Source organism: Pseudocercospora fijiensis (assembly GCF_000340215.1).
Source record: "Pseudocercospora fijiensis CIRAD86 unplaced genomic scaffold MYCFIscaffold_9, whole genome shotgun sequence".
Taxonomy (NCBI): domain Eukaryota; kingdom Fungi; phylum Ascomycota; class Dothideomycetes; order Mycosphaerellales; family Mycosphaerellaceae; genus Pseudocercospora; species Pseudocercospora fijiensis.
This window is the reverse complement of record NW_006921540.1, coordinates 709,318-730,809: the sequence shown is the minus strand read 5'-3', so window position 1 is coordinate 730,809 and position 21,492 is coordinate 709,318. Positions and strand designations below refer to the sequence as shown.

Here is a 21,492-nt window from a genome sequence, read left to right as displayed (position 1 = left end):
TTAGGTTGTAGAGCGACTCCGCGTGCAGGTCCCGTACCGTATATAATATTAGGTGCATTGTAATGCGATAGATATCTCGCGAACACACTAGATGTCGTACGGATAGAGCTCGCCTATGCTCGCGACTAAAACAGCTCTTTAGGGACATCGACAAGCTCGGCTAATCCGCTATGCATATTGCTAACTGTGCTAGAGCTAAGTATGCGAGAGAACAGCTCCTATGGATCGAAGAAGAACAGCGGCTGTAATGTCTTAATGTCTTGAGATCCTAGTGCAGTTAGAAGTGTCTTCTGCTTCTGTAGCAGAATATCTTAATAGCGTAATGTAAGCAGCGGAAGTACAGACTTTAAATGCAACTTGATCGTGTCAATCGATTTTAGTAGCTTAGAGAGCTTGTTACTGTCTAGTACTAGGGTCGTAAAGATCTTATACAATGATACATAGTCGGAGCGTAAGATACTAACGTCCTAAAGCTATATACCAAATGCTATTTCCAGGTCGTTAATAGCGCTAACGGTGCAGCCCTTCTTCTAATTAAGGACTTGAGACTAATTAACTGCAGTAGCTAGAGTCGGTAGCGGAAGCATTAGACTAGTCTGTTAAGGTGGTGCGTAATCCTTATTAGCTTCGATGTATTCTTAGCCTAGTATAGCAGTGGCTTCCTGCACTCGATTAGGCTCCTTATTAGGCTGAATTTGATACTCGGCTGTCTCAATGACTTCTTCGACGGTCGGTTGCTTAACATCGTCGACTGCTTGTGTTAATGCGAGCTGTAGATTAAGCATTTCAGTAGTTATACGTGCTATAGGATTTGCGGCCTCTATTTGCACTAGTTCCTCGTCGACGTCGGCGGACTCAATGCTTGGATAAACATTATCTAGAGCCGGCAAGAAGCTCGAGTTAGCGGCTGCGTCTTTATCTTAATCTTTAGCGCCCTTATTATTATTATTATTATTATTATTATCATTATTATCATCTTCGCGAGGGCGCTTTGTTCCTACGGCTGCTAGAGCAGGTGTCGATCTAAGACTAGGTGTTGTACCTTAAGTAGAGTTTGTAGCGATACTCGAGGGTGTAGGAGCTACGGCTGTTACTGTTGGCTAAGGAGTTGCCTAGGGAGGGTCAAGCTTGATTTTTAGTGCGCCTAGCGGCAAGAATGAGAAACGTAGCGGCATTGTTCGCTGAATGCTGCAAGGTGCGTTGTGTTAAGCAATAAGTGCAGAAGGCGAAGTGTAGAAGGTGTTTTTAAAGGTCGCGAGTATATGTGTTTAGGGTTTAAGGCAGGTAGTGTTTGCTGCGGAAGGCACCTAGACGCGCTTTAACACGCCAAGCCTAACACGCGCTAGGCTTTGTGTGCTTCGTGAATAAAGACAAGACGCGTGAATCAAGCTGCGTTCTTTGTATAAGCTAATATTTGTATAAGCTGACATTGTCTTATCTCGTAGATGCGGTCGTGTTCGTTGCATGTTCTTGCTTGCTAAGCGGCCGTACCGGCAAGGTCTCGGGGATACTAGATGTCGATAGCGATAGCATTCAATACAGACCTGTTCATCGCGGATATACGGTACATCTACAAGTAGCAGTAGTTAGTAAGTAACAATAGCGTTTCATCTAGGTATCATAAGCTAAAATAATGCAGCAGTAGCTATATAGCGCAGCCGAAGCAAAACAGCAAAACAGCAAAGCTACTAGCGCCATCGCTCAACTAAGATCTTATGCAGAAATGTAGAAATATAAAAATGATATAAGGCCTAAGCCTTTGCAGGCGGAAGCTGCATTAGGCGCTTCTTAGCCCGCTTAGCGCCAGCGAGGTTCTTTCTCTATTATATGATTAGCATATCCATACGTGTGTTGCTATAGTAAGCATTAAGCTACTAAAGCAATAAGATAGTTATACCTTGCGACCCTTGTCGCTAGCACTAGTCTTAGTCGGCATAACTACCGCAAAGTCGGAGCGGTCTACCGCATCGTAATCTTTGTCGATACTATATACTCATTAGCTAATACTCTTCCGCGGAGCAATAACGATTCGAATTAGATCGTTATAGATGGTAGATGGTAGATGGTAGATAGTAGATGCTTAAGGGTAGATCGAAGGAGATACTAAGCGTAGATATTGCGATAGAGTAGCGACAGGTCTTGTTGAAAGACAGGTTATAGAGCATGTAGATATAGCTAATCTATTAAAGATCAACTTACGGGTAGGAGTCGTATGCCTCTACGAGCGCAGTATTAGCATTAGCGCACTGCTTGCCTATATAGTGTTAGCTCTATCTATACACAAGCAGCATTGCGAGTAACACAATCTAGGCAAGACATACTAAGCTTCTTGTCTTCACGAAGGGCCGTAGCCACTTCCGAGCACAAAGTACGGTACTACCCTACATCTAATTAGCATAAATCCATTAATGCGGAGCTTCGGAGGTATCGAATTAGATAATGGATAGATGTCTAGGGAAGGCATTAGGCATAAAGCTTATAATAAATAATGCTTCTCGAGTCAAGGTAGACTTAAAGACTATAGCTATGTTAAATGACATACACTTGCAGAAGGCTTTGCCCTAAGGGCCGGACTTGTCGATATCTAGGCGACCTTTTATATACTTGAAGCTATATATTAATAATGTTAGCATCGTTTATCGGCCACCGATTAATAGATTATAAGAGAGAATACTATATAAAAAGAAATAGGAAATAAGACATTAGCATTATGATCAACTTACACAACGAAGAACTCGTCTTCGCTAAAGAGCTCGTCGAAGTAATCGAGCGTCTCTTCGACGCTTATGTCCTAAAGGGACGGATCTTCCTTCATCTGCTTCGCGACATATCCCTATATATATATTAGCCACACCTATACCATGCATGTATCATAGCGACTAGCAAAAGGAATAGTCTTTTACTTAGACTCATGCTTAAACTTATGCTCAAACCTATGCTTAAACCTATACTAAAAGTTGAGAAACCGAAGATTGAACGTCTTAGGACTATAATATTCGAAAATTAGCTAGAAATTTGGAGGTTTCAAAACTATAAGATTCGAGAATGTGCTAAAGATTAGTAGGCTTCGGAATTATAAGGTTCGAAGGATAAGTCCTGCTAGATTAAAGGTGCTGCCAAATGGCAAAAAGATAGCTCAACTTATGAGTTTGAACATAAGTTAAGCATGAGCTAAGCAAAAAGATGTGAACAGGCAAGGCTAAAGGGATAACTTACACGACAATTTTTGATAGTGTCCGACTTCAAGGTGCGGGTATTAAGGGCTTTGCTCCGTGCCCATGCATACAGTAATTTGTTCTCCTTAAAGACATTCTCTCTATAGACTCTTTTAATAATATCATCTTTTTGCTTATAAGTACCAGTTTCGAAATGCATCCACTTAAATTCTTAATTAAGTTGATTACGCTTGTCAGTCTCAGCTTTAAAAGCTGCAGACTCGGTAGTACTGGGTACAGGAAGGGACTTTGTAGGTAGTCTTATATGGGGGTAATCAGCAATGAAACGTAATTGCTCTCGCAGCTATACAACTGTTAGCTACTACACTATATTGCCATAGCCGCCTGTTCACATATGAAAGCTTGGCAAACAATGGAATAGATGAACAGTGTACGCGTGCATGTGTTAGACATAGTCGTAGTGGACCGGAGGTTGAAGATTTAGGCATTGGATTTGGGCAGAATTTAGGCATTCGTAGAGATGTCGGCTTTGAATCTTGATAGGATATTCTTAACATGATATTCTTGACATTCTTGACATGATAGAGTGCAGTGTTTGAGTGTAGACCAAAGGATAATGATAGACCAAAGGATAATGATATACCGGTGCTTCTAGTAGTAGCCTCTTCGGCGGTGGAGCTGGAGTTGCTGCTGCTGCTGCTTCGGCTATATCGAATCGTGAGCGCGCGCGAGATCTAGAAAATCGATATATAAATGACTTAATCGTGCGGAAACGTGCGATGCGAGAGCCTTGGTGCGCGTGAAGGAAGAATACTATACAGCACCGTGAATCGTATGAAGTCGGAAGTGCCGGTACCCACTCCGCAACCGCTTGGCACCTGTTCCTATTGGGTTCTGCAGTAGAAGTGGGTCTCTGCGGTTCAGCAAGTTCTGCGGCAGGCAGGTCTATGCAGAAGAATGCTTTTGAATGGTATATGGTCGATCTACTGGTGTGGTACGGTTCAAAATAGTGCATACAGTTGGCGTTGAGATTGCTGTAATACTACGGTTATTTCTTACCCCATATGCGCGCTAAGGTAGGGACTGAGCGGAATTACATCATCCTCGGAAGCTTCGCAAGGGCGTCAAGTGGTGTCATTGGCCTGCATGGTTCGGCATGAAATCTTATCTCGCTGCTGCTGCTGCTGCTGTTGTTGTTGTTGTTGGCGTTCTTTGCTGGAAACCATCGTAAATTTGCAAGTGTGGAAGCGTAAGAGGTGTGTGCTGGAACAAGCCAAGAAGAACTGGTCTAATTCTATGGCAGTTTCTCATTATATGTTCCTGTCGAATTCGTAGTCGAGCCACCGGTGCTGTTGGCGCTCTTCAAGCTAAACCGTCCCCGAGCACTTCCAGATTATGATCTACGAGCTCCTCTTCTGCATCCTTGTACGCGAACCCGGAATGGCAACAGTCACGAGGACGTGATTTCCAGATCTATTGGAAATGAGAATGGTGTTCCCAGAGCTTCGCTAAAATGCTTCGTTTCCTCTCACCGCTGGCCAGAATGGGAGCGGTAGGCAAAGACCTGCATGGTCCCAAGTCCGTATCCAGGCGTCGCTGCAGGTCACCAGTGGACGCACCGGAGAGCGATCTTTGAGACCGCTCGGCTTCCATGGCGTTGATGATATGTATGTAACAAGAATCCTTGACTGTATCCCTTTGAATGGTGGTGTTGTCCTGGCATCGACATTCCACGAATTTGGCCTCGGTCGTGGATGGGGTGTTCCAAAGAGAATTGAGACAGGGTTACTGCTCGTCTGGAATACCTTCATCTGCATTTCCCCGGCACTTGCTCCATCCGGCTTCTGTCCTTGATTCGGCTTCTGTTTCAGCCTTGAGAGCTTCTTCGTTGGCGCTGGTGTGATCATTCAATGGAAGAGCCGGTTGAGATGGCCTTTTTGAGCCTAGTGCATCGCGAGGCTTTTGATATGGCCCATGGTTGACGTCGGTCAGCTGTTTTGCTGCGAAAGTGGGGCGAGATTTCTTGTATCTTGGTTGTCTGAATAGCCTGTCGCCGTTTAGATGATACTGGCTCAGCCCACCAAACCTTTAGTGGGCCGAGCGAGGGGCTTGTGCGCCGCAGATGCTCTGCTGTAGCCTGCTGCGGCCTGCTGTGGCAGTTTTTCCACGCCAGCAGCTACGCAAGCAGTATGTAGGCATTTAAGAAGGTTGATAGCGTGCGCGTGCGCGTGCGCGTGCGCGTGGAGAGGAAGAGGAAGAGGGAGAGGAAGAGGAAGAGGAAGAGGAAGAGGAAGAGTTGGTGAAGTTTGGGCTGAGCTCCAAGACTTCACACCATACCGCTGTTGGACGCGTCTGATCATGCGAGACAGAGCTCCTGAGGACTCTTGGCAGACCAGGGATTCGATTCGTGAACCTTCACCGCACCACATCCTATTTTTCACCTACACCTACACCCTCTACTTTCTATCATCGACGAGGCATCGCGCTCAAATTGAATATGCGAAGATGTACTGAAAGATCGTGGCCAGGCCTCGGGTACAATGGCGGCCGCACGGGGCCACACCACACCTGAGGATCGACGAGGCTCAGCCGCACCTCCAAAGCGAGATGGCGTTCCGGTAAGTGATGACTCTGTATGCATTTCATCGGCTGCCTTTCGTACCCTGTGCGTGCTTGTCTCCTTGCATTGCTGGCACGATCATGTCTGGAAGTTCCGATTCAGAAGGCGACCTGGCAAATGTCTTCATCCGACGCAATAAGCGAAACACGGACAAGGAGCTGCATCGCATACAGATAGACAAGCCGCATCAATCATCACGGAAGAAGAGCCGTCGTCGCTCTAGTCGCCGCTACGTCGAGGCACCTCCCAAGAAGGACCATGACCATGTCACGGACCAGGAATCTGACGACCTGCTAGACGACTACTATGGAGGCACATTCCTAGGTCCAGACATTCGCTTGGACCATGATGCAAGACCCGAACGAATCTCTGCCAGGCCTGAACCTCTTTACATCCGCCCGTCCAGTATGCCTCAACCATTACGACCTTCTGCTGGATTTGGAGCCCCTCCACGCCCGCCGCCAAATGGACCCCCTCCACCACCGCCCCCAATTTCTCCATCGTGGTCAGACGCATCCTCATACCATCCTTCACATATGCCTACAAATCCGGCGTATAAACCATTCGTACCACGATATATTCCGTATCGGCGGAACTCGATCATGGTACCGATCAGAAGACAAGGATTCATAAGAGAAGCGCCACCCCACAGTAAAGGTCTTTGGGCTCGAGCGGCAGTTCCGATCTACAGCAAAGGCAACGGTACTCTAAAACTGACCCTCAAACTTGTACTAACCCGGCACGGCGAACGCTACAAAAGCCGTGGCTTCATCTACGAAAAAGGAACCTGGGACGATTTCGCCTTCGCCACACGTCTCACCCAAGAATACCGACGTCTCAAAACCGACCACATCGGCCTAGTCCAAAAACTCACAGCCTACAAAGCCATCTCCTTCGTATACTTCCTCCAATACCACGCCTTTCCCGACCAAGCCTACAAACACGGCCGCTGGCAAATCAGCGAAAAGAAAGCCATCACGAACCGCGACGACGATCGAGGTCGAGCGTTTTTCATGTTCCAGCTCCGCAAGAAAGCGCGAAGCGTTTCGAAACTTTTCCATGTTTTTCGAGAGGAGAAGAACAGCGAGGCGAGAAGGCAGAAACATTCTAGAGTTTGGGTGGATAATTTGGATGAGTTGATCGAACCCGGTGCCGTGGTGGATTTGGAGATCAAGGAGACGTTTGACAGTGCGAAGGTGTATGCTGCGTTGCTTCTCGTGATTTTGATCAGTCTTGGTGCGGCGCTTGGGTATGGGTTTGGAATGGAGAAGGATTTCTCGACGGGGTTTTCAATCGCGGGGTGGCTGATTACCGCTTTTGGATTTTTTGCGGCGATTGTTGCTGCGGGCGAGTACTTTGGGTTGGAGAGTCCGAGCATGACGCTTTGGGATGCGGAGCCGTTGGATAAGGGAAATGTGTTGCCTGCCGGAATGTTATATATGTAAGAAATCGATTAAAAAATCGATCCGATGCAGATGGAAGGAATTCTTCCGAAATTTGCCACTCTGTACACAACAACTCTCTAGGAAGATGTATCTTTCACTGAAATACGGGAGAAGCGGGACGCCTTGGGGGCTAGCAGAAAATCGCACTTTGCACAGTGTTTTCGAAGGTTGGGCTTGGATCGACGTATGCTGTAGAACTATCGACAAAAGTCAGGTATCGGGTAGCTCTACTGAGTTACAGTATCCGAAGCAAGAAACTCGATGCAATAGTCCACCGTCTGTCGTGCGTCTACGTTGGTAAAGCGCCCAAGCAGTCCTTGACTGGATCTAAATAGGACCATCGATTCAGATTTTTCTTCTTCTATAGTTTTTGATGTGATGTCGCTCTGTGGACATATGCATCCGACTTTGCCCTTGTTCTTGTTCTATTTCATGCTAATGGTGGAGTGATTTGCAAGAAGGCCATGCGACTTCTGAAACCACGGTCCACTAATCCTCCATATATCTCTGCTGCTCCGTGAACCACTCCCTAATTTCAGACGTCGTCGCACTACGCCAAATGACCCTTCCTCGTCAATGAGCGAAAACAGCTTCTACTACAAAAGCTGCCGACAAGCAAGCATCCACGTCCAAGAACCCTCATGCTGCTCGGTGATATCTTTCTCGTTCTCCGACGAAGTGAAGTAGCCGTAAGTGGCGGCCTTGCCATTTGCGTCGTTGATAAGATTGAGGCAAGAGGCTCCTAGGGTATCGAAATTAGTGTCGTCGGAAACGGAGTCAAGGAGCTAAGCAGAAGTCAATACGGGTATAGAACTGCAGGGGTAAAAACTTGCTTACGTTGGTTAGGAACGCGCCGTCGAAACCTATAGCGATCTCCTCGTTCTTGTCGACGTTGACGAAGAAGTATTTGCCTAGAGTTTCATATTAGGATCCTATTATTTAGATAAGGAGCGCGTAACGTACCGTAGACTTCGTAGCCGTTAGTCTTAGTTCTAGTAGCTCCTTTATCTTCCTAACGCTTAGCGCTAGTACTACTCGAGGTTATACGGGTTTCGAGAGCATAGACGATACTAATACTATTCTTATATAGAGAATTAGAATAGTATATATCGAAGTAGCCCTCGGTACTAGGATTCTTATACTCTAGGGCTTTAATCTAAGGACTACCTAGAATGTACGCGGCGGCAAGCTGCTTTAACGGTATATCGCTACTATCGATTACTAGGAAATAATAGATATAGTTAGCGTTAAACTTAGCTATAGCGGCGTTTTCGCGCTTATCGAAGGAGCGGAAGAAAGCTAAGAGGGTAGCGGTAGTAGCGAAGATTATTAAGACTCTATACTTCTAAAGTACTTCGATATCGGCGGATACTTCGATCGGTACGGCGTAGTTAGCTATAAAGGACTAGAGGATAATAGAGAGGGGAGTCGTTAGGCGAAGGTTAACTTTAATCTTAGAAGCGAAGAGGATAATATCGTCGGTAGGGCGGATCGAGATAGATATCTCGGTAATAGCTATACTATTGTTACTAAAAGTAGATAGAGTAGATTTAGGGTAGGCGGCGATAGCTAAGAAGAGGGCTAGAAGTACTACTAGGAGTAGTAGCGCGTTAGAACGTATTATAACTATTACGAGGTAGAGCTACTACTATTACGAGGTACGGACGCTACGGAGTTAAGTATATAATTATAGTTCTTATTAAGAGCTATAGGAAGGTTATCTTAAATACTCGGTTAAGTTGCGTTAGTTACGTAAGGAGTACTACGGCCTGCGTTTTATATAATCTTAACTACTTTACTTTAGTAAGAGCTAAATAGTATACGTATATAGAATTAAAAGACTTTCTAAAGTCGTCTAGTGCTTATTTCTTAGCTATAACAACGTATATATATCGCCGCTAATGCTATCTATATAAATGCTTGTTTAGTAAAGGACGGAAACTAATACTACTACTACTACTTGTAGCAATAGTATAGGCTACCGAGGGTAACATAACCTATAGCAATATAGGCAGCTATGTTTAGTAAGATAGGATAACGAGACTGTCGCTTAGGCTAATAACTAGAGCCCTACAATATAGGCATTATAGAAGTGTAATATAAACAATGTGCTATACGAGGTTAATAATCTATCTACTCTATAGAAGGAGGCCTCTTATATAGGCTTAAAACTAGCCTATAGGTATAGGGCCGGTTACTAGCTAATATCCCTCCCTTTCTTTGTGTCTAACTAGACACGCTTTATATTACGCGCTTAAAACAAACATATATACATCCTTAGCGGTCTTAGCTAAGGCTATTTTTACAACTCCGTAATAACACCCCCGGGGTAGTATTAATCCTAGATACTATAATTATATAAAAACGACTTCCTAAGCAATACTATACAGACCTACTATTGCTTTAACGCGCCGTAATCCTTACTAGTAATAACCTTATCTGCTAGTCGGCTCTCGAAATCTCCTCTATATACGTTAAAGCTATTAGCACCGAAGTACTGTCCCTTATAGAAAGCTTAATTAACGAGGAGATTAGTAGCCTTTTCCCTCGCAGCTTTCTCCTAATCGTATAGATACTCCTTAAGTCCTTCGTTATTAAGCTAGAGGATCTGTTTAACTTCGTTCTAAATAACGTAACTTAACTAAGGAATCCTGCTAACTAGGGCGTCGGAGATATAGCCGAGGCCTTCGACCGAGATAGCTATAGGGAAAGCGAATAGTATAAAGGAGTTAGAGGCTAGGAGGGCGGTTAGATTGCGGTACGCTTTAGCAACCTAAGAGACTGTTAAGTTCTCGTAGCCCTTAACCTTAGTGCTATTAATAACGCGAGAGTAGCCTAGGTTAATTAATATACGGTTGCTCTTAGTCTTTAGATTACTATACGGAAGGTATAGTATCTAAATAGAGACCTCGCATTCCTTTAGAGGGTTAAGGATCTACTCCGCTTTACGCCCCTTACTATTAGGCTAACTATCGAACATATAGTCGAGGTCGTCGCCGGTAAGGTACTTATTAGTAAGCTTGCCGATCTTGCTTAGTAGGACTAGGCTACGAGCCTTAAGCTTCTTAACCTAGTTCGCAAAGACCTCGGGCTAATATATGCCTTCGATAATAGTAGAGTAGCTAGTCTTATCCTTAGATATAAGGCAGACCTTAATGCGTAGGTAACTAGCACCCTCGCTAGCTACGAGCTTAACTATATCTTATCCGAGATAAGCAGACTCCTTAGAAGGACAGTTTTTATAAGTACCGCTAACCTTAAAGAACTTAGTAGGCTTAGGGACGGAGATAAGCTTGTATATATAATTAGGTCGAAGGGCGATAGCTAAGAGCTATAGGGTAGGGTACTAGCGGACGATTTAGTTGCTTATACTATAAGTTTAAAGGGCATTGCGGCCTTCTTACTTAGACTTAGGCATCGTACGTATATACTAAAGGTATATTTTAAACTCCTCTTATATTAGATCGATAAGGAAAGGAAGATATACTCTATAAGGCTCTTATAACTAACTAAAGACTTAAGGGAAGATAGCATTGCCGGTCTAGCGAAAGCGGTCGAAGGAGGTGCCTTAGCTAAGGATGCCGGTAACGAACTTGCTCTAGCGATCTGTTAGCGTAAGGGCGCGAGTAATAGTACTAGTAGGGTTAAACGCGTAGAGTCCTAGAGATATTAGGGCGGCAATAGGGCGTCTAGGAAACTAGTTAGTATAGGCCTAATTAGCCTTAAAGGCAGCGAAGGCATCTTAATTAGCGATATTACGTCTAATCTTTAATAGGCGGCTAATAAGGACACTCGTCTTAGCACTAGTATAGAGACTATACGCCTTAGCGGCCTTCTTAACATAGCTAGCATATATAGTAAACGGATCTTCGCCTAGCTTACTAAGGTCGTCGTACTACTAACAAATAGATAGGGCGATAGATGCTTTGCATATATCGGCCTTATAAACTATATCGATCTCGGTAATAAGATATGCGATAGAGTTACCCTTATAGGAACTATAGATGTTCTTAGTTAACAGTATCGGCGAGAGGCCTCTATACCTACGCTTACTAAAGGAACCCTCGGAGGAAATACTATCTTCTAGTAGCGTATCTAGTATGTTAATATCCGAGTTACTATAGTTAGTACTAGAAGCTATAGTAGACTTCTTAGCGGCCTTCTAGAATGCCTAGCGAGCCTACAACGCCTTCTAACGCGCTGCTTCTACTTTAGCGCGCTTATCTTAAACTTCTTAAGGGACCTTACGGTTACGGGTCGAGCGGCGATCTTATACCTATATCTCTATAGCGAGCGCTAGACTAGTAGCCGTATCGGCTTCCGTCTTAAGGCGAAGGACCTTACGTTCGAGAACATCTACGATAGGAGCCTCTTAACCCTTAATAATAAAGCCTATACTATTAATACGATAGCCCTTCTCTTTTAGCAGATCTTTAGTAGACTAGGCGTTAAGATCTACCTCGGTAATAGCATCCTTATACCGCTTCTAGTAGGCTATCGTAAAGTCGTTAAGTACGAAGGTTAAGTTAACTAATTGCTTACCGTGCTTCTTACTAGTAGTAGAGACTCGATAGATTATAGTACGGGAAAGGTGCTCTACTCCCTTACGACGGACCGGATACTTATTAACGAACGACGCAACCTGCTTAGCACGCTCTTCGTTACGGAAACTTTTTTACCGATCCTATCGATCCTATCGATCCTAGCGATCGCGAGCGATCCCGAGCGATCGCGAGCGATCCTAAGCGATCCCGAGCGATCGCGAGCGATCCTAAGCTATCCTAGAACGATAAATAGGTAACTTATAAAAGTTAGACTTTTGCCTAGTACTATACTAAAAATAGAACATTTTTGTCATATATTACTAAGCCGTAAACCTTCTAGATAAAAGCCTTCTTAATGTTTCGATCGATCACTTTTCTAGACATTTTACCGGTCTTAATCTTCTTTTAGGGGTCGTCGATAGCGGTAACGATCTAGAAACAGTACTCGAGGCTAGTTATAGCGACTAAGGCGCTATCGGAGGGGGCTTCGATTAGGACTAGCGCGCCTAGGTTTAGGGCTCGTAAGTTACTGCTACTACTAGCGCCTAGCGGATTTAGGGCGCCGGAAGACATCTTAGTCGACCGGAGTAGAAAGGAGTTAGTAACGAGTTTGCAAAAACGTTCGTAGCTTGTTAATAATAATTAAAGGGTTTAGATAGAAGAAGGGGGGGGGGGGGGGGTAGGCGGTAGTAAGTTAGTTAGTATTCGAGTAGAAGAAAGAGCTTAGAAGGCTCGCCTTAAATAGAGTACGAAGGTAGCGTAGTCCGTATATTCCGGTAAAGCAAACGGATAACGATTATATATAGACCCTAAAAAGTAAAGCTATATACGAGACTCCTTTATTAGTAGGGCAGACTAAAGTTTAACAATCGATCTAGCTAATTACTAGTAACGACTACGCGCCTTTATTAACCTCTAGCTTTCGTAGATTCTCGCGTACTCGAAATATAACTAGTTAGTTCGAGTACCTAGTAGTAATCTATAGTAGTAAGGCCGGCGGGACTAATAATATCTCTAAGGTAGTATTAGCTTTTCTCTAGAGATGCTCGGCAACTAGGAGCAAATCGCCTAGGCCTAGCGCAGTTTATATTAGCCTATAGCACTATCGTTATAGATACAGCATCACCTTTTATAGTAGCAGGTATATAAACGTAGCCCGTGCGTTCTTCTTTCTTCTAGATACTAAGCTTAGCGGCCTAAGGTCCCTATTCTTAGAGGCTATAGGCCTAGGTTGCTACGTCTATCTAAGAGCTAGGAAGGGAGAGGGATCCTCTCTTTCTTAGTGTCCTACGTAACTAATACTAATTAGGGTAGGAACAATCTTCTCTAGCGGAGTATCTTGTTATCGTTACTACCTAAGGGCGGTTGCTAGAGACTAGGAAACTAGAGGGAAGTAGTCCTAGAAGGGCGGGAGGTTAGGTTCGGCTAGCTTCCGAATGCTACCCCTAGGGTGTTATTCGGAAGTTATTCCTCGTATAGTTCTTTCTAAGGAAAAACAAAAAAGAGTAAAGCTATAACAATATTAATCGAAGGCAAAAGAGCAAAACAACCGACAAGGTAAAAGTAAAAGAGGGTAATAACTAAGAGCATTAATATTAGTAGGAATAGGTAGTAAGGACTAAAGCTATAGGGCGGCACTACATTAATAGCGCGGAGAATAGTTAATAGAGGCAAGGAAAGTAACGTAGTAGAGGCAGGAAAGGATATACGATTATTTAGTCTCGGGGTCGTCTAGCTATAATTCTAGGCGGTCTTTATCGCTAGACTAGTTAGGTTCCTCGGAGTTAGAGTTAGATAGCTAGAAGTCTAGTTTACTATCGGAATTAATATCGGAAATGCTCTATATATAGTTAACCCGTATATAACCCTCCCTCTATTCTTAAGTTACTAGTATTCCTAATAGCTTACTAAGACGAATCTAGGGATAGGCATAGTCCTTAGGCAGAACCGGATCTATAATAGCGGTAGGATCCTCCTTCCGATAGGTATCTAAGGACGGCAGAGGGTCTATAGAGGCACTAACTTCCTCCTCGGTCGGCGGAGGGCGGGTAGGTTCTTGTAACTTAACGATCTTCTTTAGATTAGCCCGAGGGTAAGTGTGCTTTAAGGTAGTACTATCTAGCTCCTAAAGAAGGTATACGGAACCCGAGTAAAGGACCTCCTTTACTCTATAAGGACCCTTCTACTTAAAGGCTAGCTTATAGGAGTAACTATACTCTAATTCGGACCGGTATAGAAGGACTATATCGCTAACCTTTAGAGGTTCCCAATTAATAGCATTATAGTTATTAAAATACTGCTTAGCCTCTTCTTAAAGCCGACGTTGTCGAGTAAGACCCTCTTAAGAAGTCGTAGTTATATCCTTAAGAGCCTTAGCCCGTAGGGTAAGAAGATCTACCCTAGTACGAATAGACCCCTAATCGTAAACGCCGTACGTGCGATAGGACAATTTAATAGGAAGAACGGCGTCCCTCCTAATTATAAGTTCCGCTAGTATAAGTCTAGTCGTATCGATAATAGTAGTTCGGTCTGCTTAGAGAAGGGCTAGGACGCGGGTAGAAATAGGAACTAATCTGTCGCTACTATTAGTTATCTTAGATAGGGCATCAATTAACGACCGATAGCTGCGCTTAATAATAGTATTCGACTAGGGATAGTATAGGGAGATGCGAACGTTCTTCGCCCTATACGAAACAAGTAGCGCTTAAACCTCCTTAGCTATATTGTTCGTAGCGTTGTCTAAGATAACCTCGTAAGGTGTTCCCTAGCGGCAAAACAGATCCTTAAACAGGAAGGTAGCTATATTACGGGCATTAATAGCACCGTAACCCTTATAGAAATAATAGGCCTCCGGCTATCGAGAAAGACTCTCTCGAATAATATATAGGCTATTATTGCGGCTAAGATAGACCCTATCGCTATACTACCGCTCCCTAACTAACTAGGTAGTAGGGATACGTAGCTCTCCTAGACGCCGGTAGCTGTTCCTAAAGTTGCACTTAGGACAGCTCTTATAGTAGCGAGAGACATTAGCCTATACGCCGTCCTACTAGTAGCGCCGACGAAGGACATCGAAGGTACCCTCCGCCGCCCGGTAGCCGAGCTTATCGTAAACAAAGCGAAGGATTTCTTATCGGGCTACTAGATCGTTAATAATACGCTAGAGCGGTATATTAATTATAGCCTATCGCTAAAGGATGCGATCCTTAATAAGGAACCTCCGAGAATAGCGAGTAATACGACGGTATTAACTCCTTAATAGACTAGGAGCTCTCTTCGTATAGGTAAGGAAGTAGGCGATATTATAGGAGTCGTCGGAGTAGACCCTATTAAGGATATTATCTCTACCTACTTCGCTCGCCTTAGTATCGTCCTAGTCCTCGCCGTTAGTAGTATAGTCTTCGTTAGGCTAGTTACTAGGTTAGTCGTTAGCAGTAGACCTAGTAATTACTAGTATAGCATTAATATAGAAGATAGTAAAGAAGGTACGGTTAATAACCGCGTCGATATCCTCCTCTTCTATTATCTCGGCGATGTCCTCTTCTATAGTAGGCCTTCTAGAAAGGCTATCCGGTCTAGTATGCTTCTTACTAGGAACATAGAAGACGTCGAAATTAAACAAATAGATCTAGGCAACCTACCGAGCTATCGTAGAGTTAGGCAGGTCGGAGGCTATATAGTTAAGTTAATAGACTAGCGTCTAGGGGTCGACTTCTAGGCGAAAGAATACTCTAAAGAGCTAAGAACGGAACTTCTTAAGAGCTTTGTAGACACTAAGGCACTCTCGCTTGCTAGCATTATATCGGGCCTCGATAGGTTTCTATAGACCGGACTCGTACCGGATAGGGTAACGTAAGGAGGGCTTCTTACGATCGCACTATATTAGTATCTCGCCGTAGCCTTCCCCGCTCGAGTCGATAGCAATAATTAGTAGACCTACGCCTTCCGAGTAGTTAATAGAGGTAAGCGTAGGCGCGCTAATAACTGCCTTAGTAACCTTATCCTTAGCGGCTTAGTAAACGGAGGTCTATTTAAACTCTGCATCCTTCTTAAGTAAAGCGTATAGAGGCTTATATACTAACGCAAAGTTTTCGACCTAGATACGGAAGTAGGAGACTACTCTAAGCTAGATCCGGACATCTTTCTAATAGGTAGGGTCGGGCTAGGATACAATCTTTAGGACCCGCGTATTATTAGGATAGCGGCCTTTCTCGTTAGTAACAAACCCGACAATGTTTATACGCTTATATAGGAGCTAAAGCTTCTCCCTATATACCGTTAGGTTAGCTCGCTCTAGGTCGCAGAGGATACTATCGAGGTTCTAAATATATTCGAGAAAGAACCTATAGATGCTAGGCTCTACTTCTTTATTATCGTACCTAGTTTTAGGGCCCTTAATACCGATGTCGTCGAGGAAAGGCATTGCTATATAGGAGATATAGGCCGCGAGGACTTAGTTTATAATGCGAACAAACTAGGCTACGGAGTTAGTTGCCTCTTAGGGAAGGGTAGTTTGTCTATATAGCCTAAGAGGTGTCTCGAAACTAGTAAGGTCCCGGCTATTAGGGTAGAGAGGTATCTAGTCGTAGCCCGAGAATACATTAACTAGCGAGGCTACTATACAGTTAGTAAAGGCTTCTAAGAACCTATTAGTTTCCGGAGGAAGATTAGTATCTCTAATCGTAACTACGTTAAACTTCTAGGTAGCGTTAATTAGCCGATACTTCTTTAGTTCCTTAGGAGCTGTCTTCTTCTAAACTAGGAAGTATAGATTGCGATACGAGGCATAGGAAGGCTCTAAGGTACTAGCCTTTATACGCTACCGTATTATATTCTTAACTATACCTCTTAGGCTTAGGTTTAGCTTAAACCCTAGGTAAGCCTAAGGCTTATACTCGATCGTTCGGATCCTCTATAGAGGGGCAACCTCCGGGTTAATCCTACCTAGATGCGTAAAGTTATATACTAATACGGCTTCGCGGTTGTATAGAAGCTCGTATAGCAAATCTAGTTCAAGATCCGAAAGCTCGATACTAGGTTTAATGTTCGCTAGTCTCTCCGGCGTTAGCCTCGATCCCCTAGGAATAGCGGAGAACTTTTTAGTAATATACCTCTAGTCGTATAGACTATCCCTAGGTATTAATATCGCTTCGCGGTTAAGGCACTTTTATCGCTAGTTAGGATTCCCGCTAGGATTAGACCTATTAGTTATATATACGCTGCCTTTTACGGGCTTAATCTTATTAGCTACCCTCTTATATAGGGTATATATACTAACCGCTCGTAATACCCGAGCCCTCTCTCTTTAACGTTAGGCCCGGAGATTAGCGCAATAGAACAGCGCGTAAACTTTATTAGAAGTCTCCTTAAGTCGGTAGGTATATAGCTAGTAATCCTAATTTATAATTCCGGCGAAAACGTTAGATTCCTAATAACACCCCCGGGGTATTATTCGATCGGCGCTCTAATTAGTTAGTTCGGATTCGGGCTCGGGTAGATCCGCTTCCGGCGGCGATGCCTACGATAGCATTATTACCGAGATTCGTATACTAGGTAGTCGTTATACTATTATGCTCGCTATCGCTTCGAGTATTCGTCTCCTTAGTATAGAGCCTAGAAACTAGCCTTATCGTACGGAGCGGCGCACCTCTAGATATAACCTATTTAAGCTATATTAACTTATAGCGTAGATTGCCGGTCTTATAACCGCGCTATAGCGTTTCCCGAAGAGCGTTTAGAAGTAGCAAGGATATCCTCGTAGGATTTATAGCTAGTGTTTCCGATATAACTAGTAAATACGACTCGGTTGCCCTTCTAGTTAGCGATAGTTCCTTCCTAGGAGCTATCGTCGCAGTTGCGCTAGATACCCCGGGTTATACGAGACTATAGACGACCTAGAATAATTAGCGTATTCGGGTCCGCGGTAATCTAGAAGGTAAAGGAAAAGCATATGCCGAAAGCGTCTACTATAATATTATAGTAGGCACCTACTAGCGTAGCCTCCCTATTTACTCCCTATATACTAAGGGAAATATCTCTGTTTATTAGTAGTCGGAGCTGTTTAGCCTAGCGCTTACTTATAATAAGTAACTCTAAACTATTATTAAGCATTACTAGCAACTACTAACTATAGCTTCCGATAGTAACTTAAATATAGATAGTAGGGACGACAGCAAAGGAACGGGTAACTACGGAAAAGTCTATATTATTAGGGATAGAGTAAAGCTCCTTAGGTCGAGGAGGTCCTACTCGACCGATTTATTAGCTAGTAAATCGGATAGCCTTAATAGAAACTAAAACTAAAGCAGGGTCGGCATTATTATTATCCTCTCGGCCTATCTCCTTAATCCCCTCTTCGTTAGCATTATCGATAGTCTCCTAGCTCTCGTAGGTTACTAATTCGCCTTCTACTAACTCCTAGGCCCCTAAAAATTTAGGAAGGAACTATAGGGAAGAGACGTCGATATAGTCCTCTTGCCTCTATTTACGTCGGAGGGCTATAAGGTCTTTTATAAAGGTAGCATCGTTAGGAATCCGGCTCTAGAATAGGTTAGTAGGCAAGCTATTAAAGGACGGAAACCAAAACTACTACTACTACTAGCAGTAATAGTATAGGCTACCGAGGGTAACATAACCTATAGCAATATAGGTAGCTATGTTTAGCATAATAGGATAACAAGACGGTTGCTTAGGCTAATAACCAGAGCCCTGTAACATAGGCATTATAGAAGTGTAATATAAATAATATACTATACGAGGTTAGTGCTCTATCTACAATATAGAAGGAGGCCTCTTATATAGGCTTAAAACTTAGCCTAGGTATATAGGGCCGGTTACTAGCTAATATCCCTCCCTTTCTTCGTATCTAACTAGACACGCTTTATATTGTGCGCTTAAAACAAACAGTTATATAGTAACCTTAGGCATCTTAGCTAAGGCTATCTTTTAGAGACTCCGTAATAATACCCCCGGGGTAGCATTGTTCCTAGATTCTATTAATATACAAAAACAACTTCCTAAGTATCTAATCTACTACGCTAACCTACTGCTGCTTTAATGTACCGTAATCCTTACTAGCAATAACCTTATCTGCTAGTCGGCTCTCGAAATCTCCTCCGCATACGTTAAAGCTGTTAGTACCGAAGTACTATCCCTCGTAGAAAGCTTAATTAACGAGGAGGTTAGCAGCCTTTTCCGTCGTAGTATTCTCCTAATTGTATAGATATTCCTTAAGTCCCTCGTTATTAAGCTAGAGGATCTATTCAACTTCGTTCTAAACAACGTAGCTTAACTAAGGAATCCTACTAACTAGAGCGTCGGAGATATAGCCGAGGCCTTCGACTAAGATCGCCGTAGGGAAAGCGAATAGTACGAAGGAGTTAGAGGCCGGGAGGGCGGTTAGATTGCGGTACGCTTTAGCAACCTAAGAGACTATTAAGTTCTCGTAACCCTTAACCTTAGTGCTATTAATAACGCGAGAGTAGCCTAGGTTAATTAATATACGGTTGCTCTCGGTCTTTAGATTACTATATAGCAGGTATAGCATCTAAATAGAGACCTCGCACTCCTTTAGAGGGTTGAGGATCTACTCCGCTTTACGCCCCTTACTATTAGGCTAACTATCGAACATGTAGTCGAGGTCGTCGTCGGTAAGGTACTTATTAGTAAGCTTACCGATCTTGCTTAGTAGGACTAGGCTACGAGCCTTAAGCTTCTTAACCTAGTTCGCAAAGACCTCGGGCTAATATATGCCTTCGACAACAGTAGAGCAGCTAGTCTTATCCTTAGATATAAGACAGACCTTAATACGTAGGTAACTAGCACCCTCGCTAGCTGCGAGCTTAACTATATCTTGTCCGAGACGAGCAGACTCCTTAGAAGGACAGTTTTCGTAAGTACCGCTAACCTTAAAGAACTTAGTAGGCTTAGGGACGGAGATAAGCTTATATACGTAATTAGGTCGAAGGGCGATAGCTAAGAGCTATAGGGTAGGGTACTAGCGGACGATTTAGTTGCTTACACTATAAGTTTAAAGGGCATTGCGGCCTTCTTGCTTAGACTTAGGCATGTTACGCATATGCTAAAGGTATATCTTAAACTCTTCCTATATTAGGTCGATAAGGAAAGGAAGATATACTCTACGAGGCTCTTATAACTAACTAAAGACTTAAGGGAAGATAGTATTGCTAGTCTAGCGAAAGCGATCGAAGGAGGTACCTTAGCTAAGAATGCTAGTAACGAACTTACTCTAGCGATTTGTTAGCGTAAGGGCGCGAGTAATAGTACTAGTAGGGTTGAACGCGTAGAGTCCTAGAGATATCGGGGCGGCAATAGGGCGTCTAGGAAACTAGTTAGTATAGGCCTAATTAGCCTTAAGGGCAGCGAAGGCGTCTTAATTAGGAACCTCGCGACTAATCTTTAATAGGCGACCGACGAGGACACTCGCCTTAGCACTAGTATAGAGACTATAGACCTTAGCGGCCTTCTTAATATAGTTGGTATATATAGAGAACGGCTCTTCTCCTAGCTTGCTAAGGTCGTCGAGCTATTAACAAATAGAGAGGGCGGTAGGGGCTTCGCCTATTACGGCTTTAGGAACTATATCGATATCGGTAATGAGGTACGCGATAGAGTCGCCCTTGCAAGAACTATAAATGTTCTTAGTTAACAGGATCGGCGAGAGGCCTCTATTTCTACGCTCGCTAAAGGAGCCTTCGGAGGAGACATCTTCTAGTAGTGTATCTAGTATATTAATATCCGAGTTACTATAGTTAGTACTATAGTTAGTACTATAGTCGGTACTAGAAGGAGCGCTATATTTCTTAGTAGCCTTACGGAGGGCCTAGCGAGTATATAATACCTTCTTACGCGCTGCTTCGGCCTTAGCGCGCTCGTCTTAAACTTCTTAAGGAACCTTACGGTTACGGGTCGAGCGACGATCTTTAGCCTATATCTCTGTAGCGAGCGCAAGACTAGTAGCCGTATCGGCCTTAGTTTCTAGGCGAAGGGCCTTACGTTTAAGGACATTAACGATAGGAGCCTCTTAACCTTCAATAATAAAGCCTATACTATTAATGCGATAGCCCTTCTCTTTTAGTAGATCCTTAGTTGTCTATACGTTAAGATCGACCTAGACAATCGTATCGTAGTGCTTCTTCTAGTAGGCTGTCGTAAAGTCGTTAAGCGCAAAGGACAAGTTAAGTAACTACTTGCCTACCTTCTTACTAGCGGTAGATATACGATAGATTATAGTACGGGAAAGATGCTCGGCGCCTTAACGACGGACCTTATACTTGTTAACGAACGAAGAGACCTGCTTAGCACGCTCTTATCTACCGTAGGCGAAGTTAATAAGGCTCTTAGGAAGACTGCTTAGTCCTCCCTAGTGTTCGAAGGCCTAGTCGAGGGTCTTAAAGCGCAAACGAATCTAGGTACCGGCCGTCTCGAGGCTATAGACGATAGGAAAGGCTTATTCGATATCTATATCGTTAAGAACCTCGCGCTTAAAGATACGCTTACCGATAGACTAACGCAAGTTGTTTATACTATACGCAACTAAGATAGTAGCCTTCTTAATGTTCCTATTAATAACGCGTAGCAGGGTACGAGCGTTCTAGATCTTCTCTTAAGGGTCTTTAAGGGCGGTAACGATCTAGAAGCAGTACTCGAGGCTAGTTGTAGCAGCTAAGGCGCTGTCGGATAGGGCT

General features: G+C 43.7%; 5 protein-coding genes across 5 annotated transcripts; 1 reads left to right on the top strand and 4 right to left on the bottom strand.

Annotated features, from left to right (window-relative positions):
* Positions 1-638: 638 nt before the first annotated feature.
* MYCFIDRAFT_199576 (uncharacterized protein) lies at positions 639-2,863 on the bottom strand (the record flags this gene model as incomplete). The annotated part of the gene is made up of 9 exons (XM_007932553.1): positions 639-861; positions 1,043-1,093; positions 1,545-1,570; positions 1,898-1,985; positions 2,200-2,246; positions 2,322-2,381; positions 2,543-2,561; positions 2,724-2,791; positions 2,861-2,863. 9 exons carry the CDS (start codon positions 2,861-2,863, stop codon positions 639-641), a joined length of 585 nt encoding a protein of 194 aa, XP_007930744.1.
* A 297-nt stretch (positions 2,864-3,160) lies between these two features.
* On the bottom strand, positions 3,161-4,240 carry MYCFIDRAFT_178496 (uncharacterized protein; the record flags this gene model as incomplete). Its single annotated transcript, XM_007932551.1, has 6 exons — positions 3,161-3,171; positions 3,219-3,263; positions 3,405-3,512; positions 3,544-3,881; positions 3,935-4,210; positions 4,236-4,240. The coding sequence occupies 6 exons, from the start codon at positions 4,238-4,240 to the stop codon at positions 3,161-3,163; spliced, it is 783 nt and encodes a 260-aa protein (XP_007930742.1).
* A 60-nt stretch (positions 4,241-4,300) lies between these two features.
* Positions 4,301-5,817, bottom strand: MYCFIDRAFT_178495 (uncharacterized protein; the record flags this gene model as incomplete). The annotated part of the gene is made up of 12 exons (XM_007932550.1): positions 4,301-4,482; positions 4,521-4,536; positions 4,563-4,576; positions 4,606-4,679; positions 4,709-4,772; positions 4,796-4,872; positions 4,904-4,972; positions 5,005-5,198; positions 5,245-5,316; positions 5,345-5,515; positions 5,544-5,589; positions 5,618-5,817. The coding sequence occupies 12 exons, from the start codon at positions 5,815-5,817 to the stop codon at positions 4,301-4,303; spliced, it is 1,179 nt and encodes a 392-aa protein (XP_007930741.1).
* A 59-nt stretch (positions 5,818-5,876) lies between these two features.
* MYCFIDRAFT_178494 (uncharacterized protein) lies at positions 5,877-7,576 on the top strand (the record flags this gene model as incomplete). The annotated part of the gene is made up of 3 exons (XM_007932549.1): positions 5,877-7,237; positions 7,272-7,450; positions 7,512-7,576. 3 exons carry the CDS (start codon positions 5,877-5,879, stop codon positions 7,574-7,576), a joined length of 1,605 nt encoding a protein of 534 aa, XP_007930740.1.
* Positions 7,577-7,671: 95 nt separating this feature from the next.
* Positions 7,672-15,829, bottom strand: MYCFIDRAFT_178493 (uncharacterized protein; the record flags this gene model as incomplete). Its single annotated transcript, XM_007932548.1, has 5 exons — positions 7,672-7,766; positions 7,806-7,837; positions 7,869-8,026; positions 8,079-8,152; positions 15,823-15,829. The coding sequence occupies 5 exons, from the start codon at positions 15,827-15,829 to the stop codon at positions 7,672-7,674; spliced, it is 366 nt and encodes a 121-aa protein (XP_007930739.1).
* Positions 15,830-21,492: the final 5,663 nt, after the last annotated feature.